Genomic DNA, 17,015 nt, shown 5'->3' on the forward strand with positions numbered 1-17,015 from the left:
TCTCTTGATGTCCGGACATCGTTCCTTAAGTTCAGGTTTGATTGAGTATAATTTGTTGCCCTCTTGCTGACTCCACCGCAGTTACCATTTTTCCTGTATGTATGCTTTTATCTGGGGTCTAAGATCAGTATGTGGAATCTTAAAATTGTCAGTTGGAAGGTGAGAAGATCTTTTTGCAGCTGTATCTGCCCTGTCATTGCCTTTGATCCCCACATGGCTGGGGATCCAGACAAGAATAATGTTTTTAGTAGTTGAAAGGATATTGATTTTTTCTATTAATTTTGTTGTTAGTGGATTTTCTTGTTTTTGATTTTGTATAGATAGTAGGACTGATAGAGAATCTGTGAGAATGATGAAGTTTTTGGTGGTTTCCTCTGAAATTATGTTGAGTGCTAGATCGATAGCTATAGTCTCTGCAGTGAATATAAATGCTTCATTTTGAAGATTTCTCTTCATTGAGGTTTTATGGTACGTTGCTGCACATCCAGTGTGATTGTTGCTTTTAGACCCGTCTGTGTAGATAAAGGTGTAGTCTGAATATTGTAATTTTAAATGTTGAAGTTCGTCGTGGTATTCAATAGGGTTTGTGGTAGATTTGGACTTTTTGTTTAGGTTCAGTTTTATTTCTACTTGTTTCATGGTCCATGGGGGTGTTTTAGGCAGTATGAAGTTGTGAATGCTGGAGATTGGAATTTTCGATTCTTCAATGCTTTCCTTCATTCGGAGCCCGAAAGTTTTGATAGTTTTTCCTCTCATGTTAAAGAGTTCTTCATATTTAGGATAGAAGGTACATTGGTATGCAGGGTTGTTTGGGCAAGACTTCAGTTTCAGTAAATATTGAAGGGCTAACTTTTCTCGCCTTAGATCTAGTGGGGGGTTCGTGTGCTTCCGTATATAGACTGTTCACGGGGGAGGTTCTGTATGCTCCTAGGGCCAATCTTAGGCCAGTATGGTGAATAGGGTCTAGGCTTTTTATATATGATGTTCGGGTTGATCCATATATGAAACAACCGTAGTCTAGCTTTGAGCGGACTAGTGCTCTGTAAAGTTTAAGGAGTGTTTCCCTGTCTGCACCCCAATCGGTATGTGCTACCACTCTCAAAAGATTTACAGCTTTGTTACATTTTTTTTCAGATAGTTTATGTGTGGGATGAATGTTAACTTTTTGTCAAATAAAATCCCTAAGAATTTGTACTGGTCAGTAACGGGTATGGGCGTTCCTTCCATGGTTAGGACAGGATCATTATGCATGTTCTTTAGTTTGCAGAAATGCATGCATTTCGTTTTTCTTTTGGAGAATCTAAATCCATTCTCTTCCGTCCATCTCATTACTTTGTTTAAGCACAATTGAAGCTTCCTTTCTATTATAGATATATATCTAGATCTACAGCATATTAGGAAGTCATCCACATATAGGGAGCAATCTACCCCAGGGTTAAGGTTTTTTACAATGTTGTTAATTCGGATACTGAACAGGGTCACTGACAGTATACTCCCTTGAGGTACTCCATTCTCTTGTTCTTTCAAGTCCGAGAGAGCTGTGCCAACCTTTATTCTGAACCGTCTATTTTTTTAAAAATTTTCAATAAAAATTGGCATTCTGCCTTTTAGTCCAAGCGCCTTCAGATCCCTTGTAACACTGTACTTCCACACAGTATCGTAGGCTTTTTCCATGTCAAAAAACACTGCTGTTAAATGTTCCTTCCTTACAAAGGCTTCTCTGATGAAGGTTTCAAGTCTGACTATGTGGTCTATTGAACTTCGGTTTTTCCTGAATCCTGTTTGAAATTCTGTAATAAGATTCTGTTTCCAGGAACCAGATTAGTCTTTTGTTTATAATCCTTTCCATTGTCTTACAAATGCAGCTTGTTAGAGCTATTGGCCTGAAATTCAATGGATCTGAGACGTTGATTGGGATTGGATGTTTGAGTTTTCAGATTTGGGGATTGGTATTATTGTGGCCTCTTTCCAGGTCTCAGGTACGTTTCCACTGGACCATATAATATTGAAAATTTCAAGTAGGTATTTCATTGAGGTTTCTGGAAGTTTTTTGAGGATTTCATATGGAATTTCATCGGGCCCTGTAGCTGTGTCATGGGATTTGGTTAGCGATTCTTTTAATTCAGGCAAGGTAAGAGGTTGGTTGTATTTTTCAGTATTTTGTGATTTAAATAGAATTTTCTTCTTCTCTTCCTTTTCTCTAATCTTTTTGAATTTCTCTGTTTGTCTGTCACATGATGAAATTTTTGATAAATTATCTGCCAGGTTATTGGAAATGTCTTTTTGATCGGTGTATATTTCGTTGCTTTTAGAGATGTGGGATATTGGTGTACTACTACACTTTCCTTCTATTTTACTCATCATGTTCCAAACTGTTTTCGCCTTGGTATTCACATTGATTTTGGATATATAATTTCTCCAAGTTGTTCTTTTGGATTCCTTTATGATTCGTCTGGCTTTTGCTCTGTTGTTTTTAAGAAATCCAGATTTTTGCTTGTTGGGTACTTTTCGAATTTTCTCAAGGCAGCTCGTCGAGCTCTGATGGCTTTTCTGCATTCTTTTGTGAACCAAGGTTTGTTGTGATTGTTGGTTTTGGTTGTTTTCGGTATGGTATTATTTGCTATGTTTGTGAGTGTTTTAATGAAGTAATTCAAATGGTCATCTTCATCATTCTTTTCGATAATTAATTGGTTTTTGCACTGTTCCTGGAAATCTTCCCAATCCGCTTTATGTAGGTTCCATTTGGGTGTTTTTTGTTCAGTGCTAGTACTTAGACTTTCCAGGATGATTGGGAAATGATCACTCCCACAGGTGTCATTGTGTACTTTCCAGTCATAGTCAATATATATATGGAAGGATCACATAAGGTAAGGTCAATGGCGGTGAAAGTACCTGTTGCTGGGTACATATAGGTGTAGTTTTGATTATTAAGGAGGCATAGATTATTTTTATTTATTATGTTTTCTATTTCTTTTCCTTTTTTATTTGTTTCTTTACTTCCCCATATTACATTGTGACTGTTGAGATCTCCTAGTAGAAAAAAGGGTTTAGGGAGTTGTTTTATTAATTGAGTTATCTCAGTTTCGTTGATTGTATCTTTTGGAGGGATGTAGATTGAGCAAAGTGTTATAGTTCTATGTAGAGTCACTGAAACTGCAATTGCTTGCAAGTTTGTGTTTATATTTATTTGTCTTTGAGGGACTTCATTCTTCATGAGTATTGATGTGCCTCAAGAAGCTCTGTCCGTATCTTTATGTAGTTGTAAGATGTGTAGTGTTTTATGTTGATGGTATTATTTTCTTTCAGAAAGGTCTCCTGTAGACAGACAAGTGCTGGGCTCATATTTGTTATCAATAATGCGAGTTCATTTTGGTTTGCTTTTATCCCTCTGATATTCCATTGTAATATTTTGTTCATCATTTTTTTTTTTTTTTTTTTTTTTTTTTTTATTCAATTTTCACCCCAAACAAGGCACAGTGCCACTTTGAAGCAGGGGGCTACTATTAGGGAATTAATTAGCGGGGTCATTATGAAGGGAGAAGAGTAGAAAGATGTTTGTTAACATTACACTTGAACTTCTGCATATCATTGCAGTTGGGAAAGCAGAATCCCGGAAGGGAGTTCCAAAGACCCGCAGTTCTGGGGAAGAAACTATTGGAGTAAAAGGCTTTCTTGCACCTAGGGATCTCCACTGTAAAGGGATGAGACTTAGTAGCTTGTCGGGTTTGTCGGGGGTAGTTACGTCGGGGAGGTACAAGTGTTTGCAGTTCGTCAGAGCATTCACCATTAAAGTATTTGTAGAACAGGCAGAGGGATGCAACATCTCGTCGATGGGACAGAGGTTGAAGCCCAGATGACAGTTCAGGACCTATCAGGTTTGCGACTCTTTTTTGAACCCTGTCCAGGAGCGAGAGACAAGCAGCAGATGCACCAGCCCAGATGTGACAACAGTACTCCATACATGGGCGAATGGTTGCCTTATAGAGGTATAGGATACTGGCAGGCGTAAGTAGTTTTCTAGCACGGTAGAGGGAGCCAACCTTCCTTGCAGCAGCCTTGGCAATGCTCTCAATGTATCTATTCCAGTTCATATTCCCTGTAAACGTTAGGCCGAGGAGTTTAAAAGAAGTACTTTCAGGCAATGTGTTCTTGGCCATTGCTATTGGTGGTAGAGAAGGTTTCTTGTAGTTATTGAAGGAAACAAGCTTAGTCTTAGCAGCATTGAATGAGACCAACCATTTTTGTCCCCATTCCACTACGGATTGGAGGTCATCCTCTAGTGTTTCTGCCATTTTCTTGGATATGTGTTCATTTGTTTTCCCCTCATATCTGTTATAGAGAGTGGTGTCATCGGCAAATATACCCATCTCCGAAACAATATTATCAGGGAGGTCGTTTATGAATATCAGGAACAATAGAGGTCCAAGGATAGACCCCTGAGGCACTCCCGCATTTATGTCATATTGTTTGGATGTACGTCCGTCGAGGACAACTTTGATTTTTCTATTACTTAAGAAGGATTTAATTACGTTATGAATTCTTCCAGTGATTCCATATGATCTAATTTTCCTTAGAAGACCATCGTGCCATACCCTGTCAAAAGCCTTAGATATATCAAGGGCCACCGCTCTACCCTCCCCTGTTTTATCCAATGAACGGTATATACGTTCAGAAACTACAGTTAAGATATCTGCTGTTGAACGGGCTTGCCTGAATCCATATTGTTTGTCAGTCAAGAGTTTAGCAGCTGTTAGGTGCTGGACTAGGGCTTTATTAACTAAGGACTCAAATATTTTGGCGAAAAGCGGGAGGAGGCTAATGGGGCGATAATTTAGTGGGTCAGTTCTTTCACCAGAATTCTTGAAGACTGGTACCACAGAGGCGGTTTTCCAGCAGTCGGGAAAACAAGATTCGTTAAGGCATTTATTGTAAAGTTTGGACAGAACTGGAGCAACCTCGGCAGAGCATTTTTTTAATAGCACAGCCGGGATGAGATCTGGTCCACATGCTTTAGAGGTGTCTAGGTTTTTTATAATAGCATGTACCTGAGAAGGGGTGATTTTCAAGTCGTCAAGTGTGGCGTCTGTTCGCAGAGGAAAATCAGGGAGTGAGTGGTGTACCGAGTTCAGTGTGGAGTTTGAGGCAAACCGACTGGCAAGCAGATTAGCCTTGTCAGTTGCCGTGCAAGCAACCTCATGATTGTTTGTTAGTGGGGGAATAATTGACTGTCCATTTGAAATTGTGTTCAACTTTCATCGTCTCCAATCCCTCAAATCTATTTTCTGTCGGAGTCCCTGTTCGAGATATAGATCGGGATCTTTCTTTTCCTGTTTTTGTTTGTTTTTTGTTTTTTTGTCTGGGGGGATTTTAGATTCTTTTTTGGCTTGTGATGTGTTTGATGGTTGTTCGGTTGTTTTTGTAGAAATGGTTTGTGGTTTTGTTTCTTTTTGTGGTTCAGTAGTGTCTTTACTTAATATTATCCTTGGATTGGTTGCAGACATTTCACTATTCATTTTCCTCATTTCTTCTAATAGTTCTTTAATTTCCTTTATTAGTTTGCTTAGGACATCAATTTTCTTGTCAGTTGTATCCGTTACAGACCATTTTGATTGTTGATTTGAGTAGTTTTTTTAGTTGCATCTGCATATGTTTTAGTTTCAATGATTTTCCTGGCCTCTGGGTAGGATATATTCTTTATATGTTTTAGTTTGGTCACTTCTTTTTCTCTTTTCCATATTTCGCAATATCTAGAGCCAGCGCCATGGTTTTCCAAGGCAGCTGGCACACTTGAAATCTTTTCTGCAGTCAATGTGTGGGCCGCTTCCTCCACATCTTCCACACACTGGTAATCGTGTGCACCGATCTTGATGGTGTCCAAACTTCTGGCACTTGAAGCATTGGAGGGGGTTTGGAATATAAATTTCTACATTTATTTTCATATATCCAACTTTCACTTCTTTGGGTATGGTGAGGGAATAAAAAGTTAGTATATATGTATTGGTATCGATTTTCTGTTTTTTTTTTTATTTGAACTCTGCGAACATCTAACACATTCTGTTTCTGCAAGTTTGTCTTGATTTCCTCCAAGGGACAAAGTGCAAGTTCGTGGTTTTTCACTACTCCTTTGCAGGTATTTAGGGTTGGATGTCTGTAGCATTTGACTTTGATGTCTTCAAATAATTTTAGTTTCAATATTTCTTTAGTTTGTTCTTCGTTATGGGTTTCTATTAGTAGGCTGCCATTAAATTGTTTTTCAATAGACTTTGGTTTTAGAGTTTTAAGATTTTTTTCAATTTTAAAAGGTGATAGTTTGCTCAAAAGAGTTTCCTCCATTGATTCTATTACTACGAATGTTGAGTTCCTTGGTTTTATTGTCTCTTCCTCAGAGCTACTGATGTCAGAGACATCAGAGTGGGTTCTCTTTGGGTGGTTTTTGGGAGGAATAAGCCATATATTTTGTTTTCTTTTTTCGTCATCTTTGTTCCCCACCCACCTCGGAGTCCTATTTGGGAAGAGCCTGGGGGGAAACCCATTCGCCCAGCCTCCACAGGGATACAATGATGATATAACCGACTTTGGTGGTATCATAATGATTATCTGTTCTCTCTTGATATTGCTATGGGATCTGTAGCAATCCTGAGGGGTTTACAGCCTCGTCATCGATATTCACACCTAATCGATTGACCCTCAGCCACCGCTTTCCATCATATATTAGGGAGTAGGGTTATTTGTGGGAGAGGGGGGGGATGTGTTGTATTAGTAGTGAGTTTTTGGAATGGGCAATATATGGTGGGGCTTGGCGTGACTGGCCGATTGGTTGGATCGGGCCTCTCCGACCGCCCGTCTAATCGAAGTAAGGGCCAAAGTAATGTGTTGCGGTGCCTAAACTTCTATGTATCCTGGTTTAGGTTCGCTCAATCACCAGGATCACGTCCTAAGACATTACGGGTAACAACCCACGGCTAACTGGTTGCTCCATTGAGGGATTTTTACCCTCTGCAGGGGGGCAGTCGGTTTATTCTCATGCCCTACCGACAGGGCAAAAATAAATAAATAGATAATCTAATAGAATATATTTGTTTTCTTTTTCTTTCTTTTTTTGTTGTTTCTTTTCCTTTTTAAAATCTGTTTCTATTCAACCCATAGTTGGGACCCTAACAGGTACTACCACTCCGGGTCAGGTTGGACCTGGGAGCAATGGCAATTAAGAGGTGGCTCCACACTCCCCAAGCCCGTAAGCCGGACCTCACCATCGGATGTAGTTTAAGGTCATATCCAGGACCGGGAGTAAGGTAGGAAAAAATAAAATAAAAAGGGGAGGGAGATAGGCTGTTGTTTTTGTTTTTGGTTTTGCAGAACATAATTAAGTTTTACAAAAAAGGTCAGAAAACAAAAAAAACGTCAATGTAGGTGCATTTCGTCTCAGGAAGCCACAGGGCAGCCTGATCTGGTAGCACCAGCCTGATGTTGGAGAAGGAGACATGGTAGTAGGGGTCTATGTCGGAGGATGGGGTTCTAGGTTTATTCATATTTTTTTTTTTCTGGAGATATTTCATGTTGAGGTTTTGGGATTTGTGGAACAGGTTGACAGAGAAGGAAAGTAAGAGAGAAAAAAAGAATTTTTTTTTTTTTTATCCTATAGTTCTAACATTCCATGAGCAATATTTCTGACAAATAATTGTTGTTTTCTGGGTCAGAATCTATCATCTAACACTTTATTTTAGCTCCTTACATCAAGCAGCTTCATGCCAGGTCTTGAGATTTTCATTAAAAAATTGTTCAGCTATAACAGTTCATATTGTTCCGAATAATAGTGACTGTCATTTTATGTGTACATTTACGTGAACATAGAAATATAGAAAACTAGACTACTCGTGCCCCGTTGGGTCAGTATGTTATATTAGCTATGGAATTAATGTATGAGCGTGACACTTGTGACGTAAAGAAAAGTTGTGATATAACAGAAACATTTCTATGAAAGTATATTGAAATTAAAAAAGAATATAGATAGATTTCTATGAGTCGTTCTGTTTATAATTGTTTAAAAACTTATAGCCATTGAATTATAAATGGTTTGCCATATTTATAGGTAAATGTGCACTGAACAGATACCATAATACTTAAAGTTAAATTCAAATTTAGATATATCTTTTAATTTAAACGCGAGAAAAAAAACAAAAAAAACAATTAGGACGCTGAAAACGTACACAGGAAAACAATACCTTTATTGTCGCGTTGATTATTTATTTCTAACACAATTATTTATGTTGGTAGTGTAGAAGAAAATGCATGAATGTTTTTTAAGAAAGATGTATTAAAAAATAGAGAATAAATTAAAAAAAAAAAGAAAAAAAAAAGGAAGGTGGTGGGTAAATCGCCGTTGTAAAATGCTCTTATGGTTGTCAATGGGTTAAAGTAGATTTATTTGTAAGAAAATTGCGTTAAAATAACTTAAACACAATATGGAAATGAACGACGTAAAAAAAAAAAAAAAAATGCAGAAAGTATTAACAATTGTTTATTTGGATAATTTAAACGCGAAAAAAAAAAGCAATTGGGACGCTGACAACGTACACAATAAAACAATACGTTTTATTGTCGCATTAATTATTTATTTGTAAATGTTTTTTTTTTAATTTGTGACAATAAAACGTATTGTTTTACTGTGTACGTTTTCAGCGTCCCAATTGTTTTTTTGCGTTTAAATTATCCACATAAACAATTGTTAATATTTTCAATTTTTTTTTTTTTTTACATTGTTCATTTCCATATTATGTTATGGGTTTATGCTTATGTATGCATGCACAACCGGAAGTCGTAAACTGGATGTTGGGTTACAACACGCGTTACAAGGTCATTTGAGTTTTATAATTATATATATATTAAAATGCTTAGAAAAAAAAAATCATTATAATGAATTATTTTGTTTCCAAAAAAAATCCTATTTAGATTGATAAAAAATAAGTTTATAAACAAAATTTACATTTATAGAAAGCAGAAGCAACTTAAAGTATAATGGTGGAACCAACCATGCAATTTCACTTTATTAAATCAATACATGTGTGCGTATATGTACAATCATATATAAATATATACATACATGTATTTTACATAGCTTTCTACATGTAATATTCTCTTACTTGCATCAGGTGGCATATCCATGATACAATGTATTTTGGGAAGTCTTCCCTTCGTCAGGTGTGTATTTAACTTTCAAACATGCATGGTGGATTTGTTTTAGATTGAGCTATTCTGCAGAATTTGGAAATAATTTTATTTATTCTAAAAGTGTTACTACTCAATATTTAAAAAAAAAAATGTTTTTTCCAAAGTAGTCACCACTTATCAAGACCTGGAGGCCACTCGAGGATAAGAGTTATTGAATGTACAGTAGTCAATAGGAAAATGTAATCGTTAGTATATAAGTAGTGGAAATTTGGTAAGTTGGATTACTTAAGGAGATGGCTTATCAAGAACTTGTTTATGTTGGACTTGAAAACAACCATATTGTAGTCAGATGGAAAGCAGGACAGAGTTCCACAAGCGTGCAGTTCTAAAAATGAAGCTTTGTTTGGGTTTAGGCACAGATAAAGAATAGGGGAAATTACTGATAGTGGTTTCAGCTCGAGGAGTGTTTTTTTATGAAAGTCAGGCCAGGGGGGATTGGAGCTCAGATAAGCACTTGCTATGAAAATAACAAAGCAGAGACAGGTTTGCAATATCTCTTCTGTGAGAAAGAGGTTGCAGAGAAGAGAAAAGAGCATCCCCTACTAAGCTACAAAATCTATTTTGAACTGTCAAGGCAGGATAAGCTGCTTCTAGCAGCTCCTGTCCAGATGTAGCAACAGTACTCCATCCTTGGATGTACTTGGCTCTTATACAGGTAGAGAATTGCATCAGCAGTGAGTTATCTATTTGATCGATAGAAGGATCCCACCATTTTTTCAGCAGTTTTGGCAACGGATTTGATTTGATGTATGTGTTCCATCTCAAAACAGAAACTTGTCAAAGCATGGAGCCTCCCCAACATGAGAGCCAATTTCAATTGATGCAAGATGAGGATCAAAGCATTGTTGGAAAGGTAGAATCTTGGTTTTAGATGCATTAAATTAACCAGCCACCTCTTTATCCATTGCACTACGTGATCAAGATCAGAGCAGAAAGAGAATCAGAAAGAACTTGGTCATTTACGGCCTTTGAAGTGTTGTCATAGATGGTTGTGTCAGCATAAATGTCTATGAATGATCTAAGGATGTGATTTGGGAGATCATTGATGTAGATCAGGAAGAGATTTGGGCCCAGGATAGACCCCTGAGAGACTCCACTATTAATACTGTGAGCTTCTGATTTCTGCTCATTAACTTATGAACGTATCAGAGAGAAATGATTTAATAATTGAAAAGACATTTCCAGTTATACCATAGCTGGAGATTTTGTGGAGTAGACCTTTATGCCATGCCCTATCAAAGGCCTTTGATACATCAAGGGCAATTGCCCCAGAAAAGAAGTTTGTCGAGAGATTCAATATTCCTATGAAATATAACTGTCAGCACATCTGCTGTAGATCTAGCAGAATGGAAACCATATTGCATGTCACTGAAGAGATTATTTTTGCCGAGGTGGTTGACTACTTCTCTATTTAACACAGATGCACAGGAGACTGACTGGATTGTATTGAGAGGGAGATGACTGATCACCAGAATTTTTAAATACGAGACATACTGATGAGGTTTTCCAAGGTGTTTGAAAGCAATTCTCCTTAAGACAACACTTAAACAGCTTTGTAAAGTATGGAAACTAGTTCTGGTTGAAGCTTTTTGAGCAGTATAATTGGAATGCCATCAGAGTCAGTTGCTTTTACTGGAATCGTGGGTTTTGATTAACTTGGTGACATCATGCAGATATTTGTATGTCGCATAGTGTGTTTTCAGACACAAGAGTAAATACAAGGGGTTGGCGGCCCTGATCACATAGGGTAGAATTCGCTGCAAAGTTTTCTCCAAACAGTTTGGCTTTGCCTGATGCTGACGAAATTACCTCAGGTCCATTGATGATGGTTGATAGAGTACACACTTCTATTCAGGACCCTCTTTGCTATTTCTCAAAATTGGTGGGAACCAAGCTGCTGCTCAGCTACTTTAGACTTGACGGACAGAACATACAACTCTCTTGTGTTCTTTATTACTCTTTTATAGTGGTTGCTGGCAGTCCTGGAGATGGCTTTAGTTTCAGTATATCTATTATGTGGAAGCAATGGAAATAGTGATTTCTGTAAAATGTCAGCAGCACATTCTGGAGAGAACCACAGCTAGCTGTTAGGTTTTTGCTAGAATATTTTGGGGGATACAAAGCGATCCAAACCTACAATTAAACATTCAGTCAGGTCTGATACTATGGAGGACATATTCTTTTTAAACATGTAATGCAGAGGTAGATCTGATATAAATGTACGAAAGCTATCCTAGTCAGCCATAGAATATTGATATACTGTATGATGGAGAGATATGTCAGAGGACTTATTACATTCAGTTTTTATCTTAATGGAGACAACCGACTGATTGGAAGATCCCAGAACGGAAGAGTTGTAAGAAAAAGGTCTAGGAGATTTGCATACTGACCATCAGTGTCGGGCACACATATGGGTTTGTGAACAATCTGGGTAAGGTAATAAGCAATGGCGAAATCGTGACAGAAGCTCCCTCATCATCGGTCTTGTTTGAATGGATTAACCATTCCACATTGTGTACATTGAAGTCTCCATAGGCGTGAATGTTAGCTGAAGGATGAGGAGACAGGATGTGGTCAATTTTCTCAGATATGCTCTTAAAGATAGTAACTCTGTTGTTATGAGGATGATAGAGGGCAAATACAAATGCAGTGGTGTGAGCAAGTGCAAATTTGAAAGCACAAATAGAGCAATTTAGGGGTCTTCTCTGGAGATGTACCTACCACATGGAAAGCCATCGCTAATGTAGGCACATATTCCATGCTGATCTTGGGAGTCAGATTTGGAGGTTAGATTAAAATATCATTTAATTATGAACTCATCTAGGGAAATAGTCAGTCCAATGCCAGTTTCGCTTAGGAAGAATAGGTTTGGTTTGGTCTCCTGTAATTGGATTTCAAACCTCTGGAAGGTTGGAATGTAGACTCCTGATGTTGGAGGAGGAGAAATGCTTCGTTGGAAGTTGGAGTTCTGGGTTTAATCGGAGACTTCTAGAGACTTTTCATGATGGAGTTTTAGGATTTGCAGAATACGTCGACAGACTTGGTTAGAGCAAGGCAGAGAGGGAAAGTAAGGGAGAAAAAAAAGTGAAGAAATATTTTTTTTTTGTAGACCATAATGAGGTAAAGCTGTAATTATTATCCACTAATATGGCATCAAGAAGCTCCACCAGAAGCTACAACATGGTCTAGAATCCATTCCCCAAATGGCAGTACTTTGCACCTGCTGATAGGACAACCTACTTAGTAGTTAGTTCAAGGTTTGGATCCCTGACTATCAGGCAGATAACGTCAGCCCAATACAACTTTTACCTCCAGTACCCTTATTAGTGACATGATTACAAGGATAGAAATAGAAACAGAAAATTTCTATCTCAGGTGACTGCGCATGCAAAAATACTGCTGACCTAGAATATAGATTTTTTCTTCTCCCTTTGTTAGAAAAATCACTCTTTCTAAGTGAAGACTGAGAGACAAATTAGGAGAAGCAAGAGTTACGGGAGCTGCTAACAATGCATCCACAATGCATTGTCTACTTTCCATATTATTTATAGTCTGTTTGATTAATAATTCACCTTCATTTATCTTTGTATTCTTCACTATTAGTTTTTTTTTTATTTTATCAGTATTTAAAAAAAATTTTTTTTTGCAATTCTGTTAAGTCAAGCTATTCTACAGAAATTGAAAGTTAATTATCAGACATGTGTTAGCATTCAATATTATTTATTTTTTATTTTATTTTAATATCTAGTCTTAATTTTTCATCTTTGTATTCTTAACTGACCTTTGTTTATTTTATATATTTATTATGATTATTGTTCTATTATGTCAAGCTATTTCGCAGTTTCATGTGATGCCAAGTAGGGACAGCTAGTATATAAATACATTTTTCATGTAAACAGGCTCTAAGTAGCATGTTTAGTGGGTTGCATGTTTGCAGTATATGCTGCAGTTGACAAATGTTAGACTAAGAGAAGGTTGGGGGGAGTAGAAGAAATTTAAAAGGTCTTCAATGTTATATTTGGTAACCCAAACCAAAAAAAAAAAGAAAAAAAAAAGAAAGGTTTCTTTAATATGGGATCCATGCTAAGAGATTAAAAGTGAAAAAATAAAAATTTTAAAAATAATGATGTTTGTGCAGATAAGGTTTCCTGCTCTGACTTATTCAAGAATGATTCAGATAGACTCCCTGGTGAGTAAATTTCTGTGTGTTCATAGATTAGTGGTCAGTTTCTGAGTGGTCTGATGGTTGGGCTCTGAACTATGAAACTATGTGTCAGTTAATATTTCTCCAAAAGAATAAAATATTACTTGTTTAAACCAGAATTGTAAGTCTATTCAGAGGGATAGTTCTTCAGTTGAAGCACTGGCTGAGACTAAATTGACATCCATGACCAGTGTCAGAGTTGAGCAACAACCTTAGACTGACACAAGCTAACAATAATGATGCACATCATAACAAGTCTCCAAGAAAAGAAAACAAATTTCCAATTATAATTCTACAACAATTGATTAGACTTCCTACAACTATCTCTTCTTAGATACTATAAATTCCAGTCAAATGTATGCAAAAGTGTAGAACAGACAGAAACTAGAAATCTTTTTAAATATATAGAAAGTTATAATCTATGCAATCTTTTCTTACTTTAACTTGCTCTTTTAGGAATTCCATAAATTCTTTTGATGCCACCTCTTGATGAATCAAAGATGTACAATTCTTAACACAGGACTCTAGTGTCTGCAATAAATAAAATAATTATTAGATTCAATCAAATATAAAAAATTAATAGCAGTCTTGCAAATGCAAAGCTTTATTTTTATTATAGTCAACAATAAAGGGATGAAAAGGAGGAAATAATAAAATTCAAGACTGCTTTTATGTATTTTCCTTTTATTATAGGATTGCAAAAATGTATTTTCATTAATGTGAGAACAATAAAAACCTTAACACCTATATTAAATGATGAAACTGAAATCTAAAACTAGTTCTGTGTATTAAATCATTTTATTTTAATATAGGTACCAATTTATAACTGCAATATGAAAAAGTATAAGGAATATTTGTATATATTTTTTGAGAGGAAAGCTCCAAAATGGAGTGCATTGTTTCCTGATGATCCTATGAATCTGTTAGACTGGTACATGGGATCATCTGTTGGTAGCACTCACACGAGTTGTTTCTTCTAATCCATATATAGATTTGTTTTTCAAATTGTCTCTTGAAAGATCTGAAAAGCTTTAAGACTGTAATTCTTATTCTATTAAAACATGTAAAATGACCATCTAAAAAGAGTAATGACAACAATCTAGTTTTACCTGGAGTGCAAACATTGCCACATGAGGATTATCCATAGCTAACTTTCTCCTTATAGCATTCAGGGCATATTTTGGTCTGAAAGATAAACATGAAGAATCATTGCAAGCAGAATGTCTACTAATGAACAATAAAAACACAAATACAGATGAACTTTCACAATCCATAAAAAATATTTTTTTGTACATTTGTAGAAATGTATTTAATGAAACTGAATAGCATCTCAATCAAAAATCACCAAACGAATATTATAGTCATTCTTAGAAAAATTATTATATAATATTACAAACATAACTTACTATTAATGATCAGGGATTGTAATAGAATTAATATTTATTACATTGTTACTCATTTTATCATTTTTGATGATAAAAATTTTTTAAAGCAAATATATATTTTCTTTAAAAAAACAACAAAAGAGATGTGGAGTAACCATTTCCCATCTATTAGGTCCCCGAGTGACAAATTGTAGAACAGGCTTCAGATGACCAGCTGTGAGTAAGTATAACTAATAAGCAATTCCAGACCGACTGCTAGAGAGTAAGGTGGAACTCGTCATACAAAAATGGGTCTCCATGAAATGCATGAGATGAGTAGACTGAACTTCTATAGGCAATCATCTAGAAAAAAAATAAATAAAAGTATGGATTACATCATCTCACTGGGTTAGCAAAGACCCAGAACTAAAAAATCTTGCCTTAGTTAAGAAAAATTATTGCATTTAGGGCTATGTAGTTTAAATTTTGGAAGCTTGCATCAAAAATTGTTGAATTATTTTGAGAGAAAATGTATTTACCTATGTTGCGTCCAGGTTTGGAAAGGAAAACTGATCAAATGTTATTGCAGAAAGATAAGTGGATTAAGTGATTGAAGTTAATCATGTAAGTGAGTGAATCATACTGATGAAGTTGATAAAAATATTAAAGCTGTTTATGCACCACAATGTGGCTTAATCAAAATCAAAAAATAGGATAGGCTTATTGCAGTAACTAAGAAGATTGAGAAGTGTCATGTTGGAAAGATGTTAAGTGAAGTGTCATGTTGGAAAGATGTTAAGTGAAGTGTCATGTTGGAAAGATGTTAAGGGTCATGTTGGAAAGATTTTAAGGGTCATGTTGGAAAGATTTTAAGTGTCATGTTGGAAAGATTTTAAGTGTCATGTTGGAAAGATTTTAAGTGTCATGTTGGAAAGATTTTAAGTGTCATGTTGGAAAGATTTTAAGTGTCATGTTGGAAAGATGTTTGCATGGAGGAAATTAATATGGTGATAGGATGCAAGAAAGAAATAATTTGGTCTTGCTATGGACAGGTTAGTTCCAAATACTGTTTTTAGAAAAAAAGGAAAACCATCTTGTTTATATATGAATCTTGTACAGCAAATACTTGATTAGAGCACTAACCAAAACGACATTTTAGTAACACTCGATTTTTGGGATTTTTTTAAAATTTCTCATCGAGTTGACTCATAAACAGAATATGTACTTTTATAACTTCTAGATTACAGATTTTCATTAACAAAAAAATTTTTTTTTTTTACAATAACACTTTGTAACTAAAAGTGTGGGTTATAAATAAAACTGTATATTTCAAATAGACACATTCGTAACTTTGCTATTAAACTAGTTAGCAGATGGAAACTCATAAGCAAAACTATTTTCTTTAATAAAAATTTGTGATAAAAGTTATAAAAGTGCATACTGTTCTGTTTATGATTTAACATAAAAATAATAAAAAAAAGTCCGGTATTACTAAAAAAACGTCTTTCTGACTAGTGCTTATTTTGGACTACTTGAAATCCATATGGTCAAGAAAAATGAAAGGAAGTTCTTAACCGATGTTAAAGTAATATCTGGTCACAGAATTGTGACAACACAAACCAGTTACTTGCAATTTTATTTCCCTACGCAATAACTGTCAATTTTAAGTCTACAGACTCGCAATTTGATATACAGAGTACTGAGATTTGGGATTTTGTAATCTGTTTTCCGTCAGAAATTTGACTGTTAAGGGGTCAAAGTTCAACGATTTGACCTTTGAGAACCCGACCAAACTCCTCCACCAATTTTGGGTATAAACAATTGAAATTTTAGATATAGGTTCCTTGGACAAGGATCTAACTTTATAACTTGATTTGAGCCCAAAACAATAAATATTCAGGGGTCAGAATAGGAGTCAAAGCTTTTTTCACCAATATTTTCGAAAGTCATCCCCTCTTTTCGATTGTCTAGCCCGGATTTAAAAATACATCACTTCCGGTTTGGCTTGGCGATGGTCGTAACAGCAAAAGCATCACGTTTTTTTCCCCGTTCTTTTCTTCCTTCGGGATACGGGTTCGAGCCTGCCTGCCTACTACCACTTTCTTTTTTTGCTCAACACACACACCTCCAAACACCTGGGCACCCACGCTAGTGTCTATGTTCAAATATATATATTTTAAAGTTTGTTTTTGAAATATCGTTACTTTCAATGTACACCG

At 35.9% G+C, this 17,015-nt stretch overlaps 1 protein-coding gene across 4 annotated transcripts in view; it reads right to left on the minus strand.

Annotated features, from left to right (window-relative positions):
* Positions 1-17,015, minus strand: part of LOC145284726 (hepatocyte growth factor-regulated tyrosine kinase substrate-like) — a 344,930-nt gene that overhangs the window by 224,951 nt on the left and 102,964 nt on the right. For all 4 annotated transcript variants that reach the window (XM_080133655.1, XM_080133654.1, XM_080133657.1 and 1 more), the window contains exons 3-4: positions 14,542-14,617; positions 13,871-13,963 (exon numbers count right to left, since the gene is read on the minus strand). In XM_080133655.1, the coding sequence (XP_079989781.1) occupies positions 13,871-13,963; positions 14,542-14,617 (169 nt within the window). The remainder of the gene's footprint in view (positions 1-13,870; positions 13,964-14,541; positions 14,618-17,015) is intronic.

The sequence above is a fragment of the Euprymna scolopes genome, chromosome 9 (assembly GCF_053919585.1).
Source record: "Euprymna scolopes isolate OS-2025 chromosome 9, ASM5391958v1, whole genome shotgun sequence".
Lineage (NCBI taxonomy): Eukaryota > Metazoa > Mollusca > Cephalopoda > Sepiida > Sepiolidae > Euprymna > Euprymna scolopes.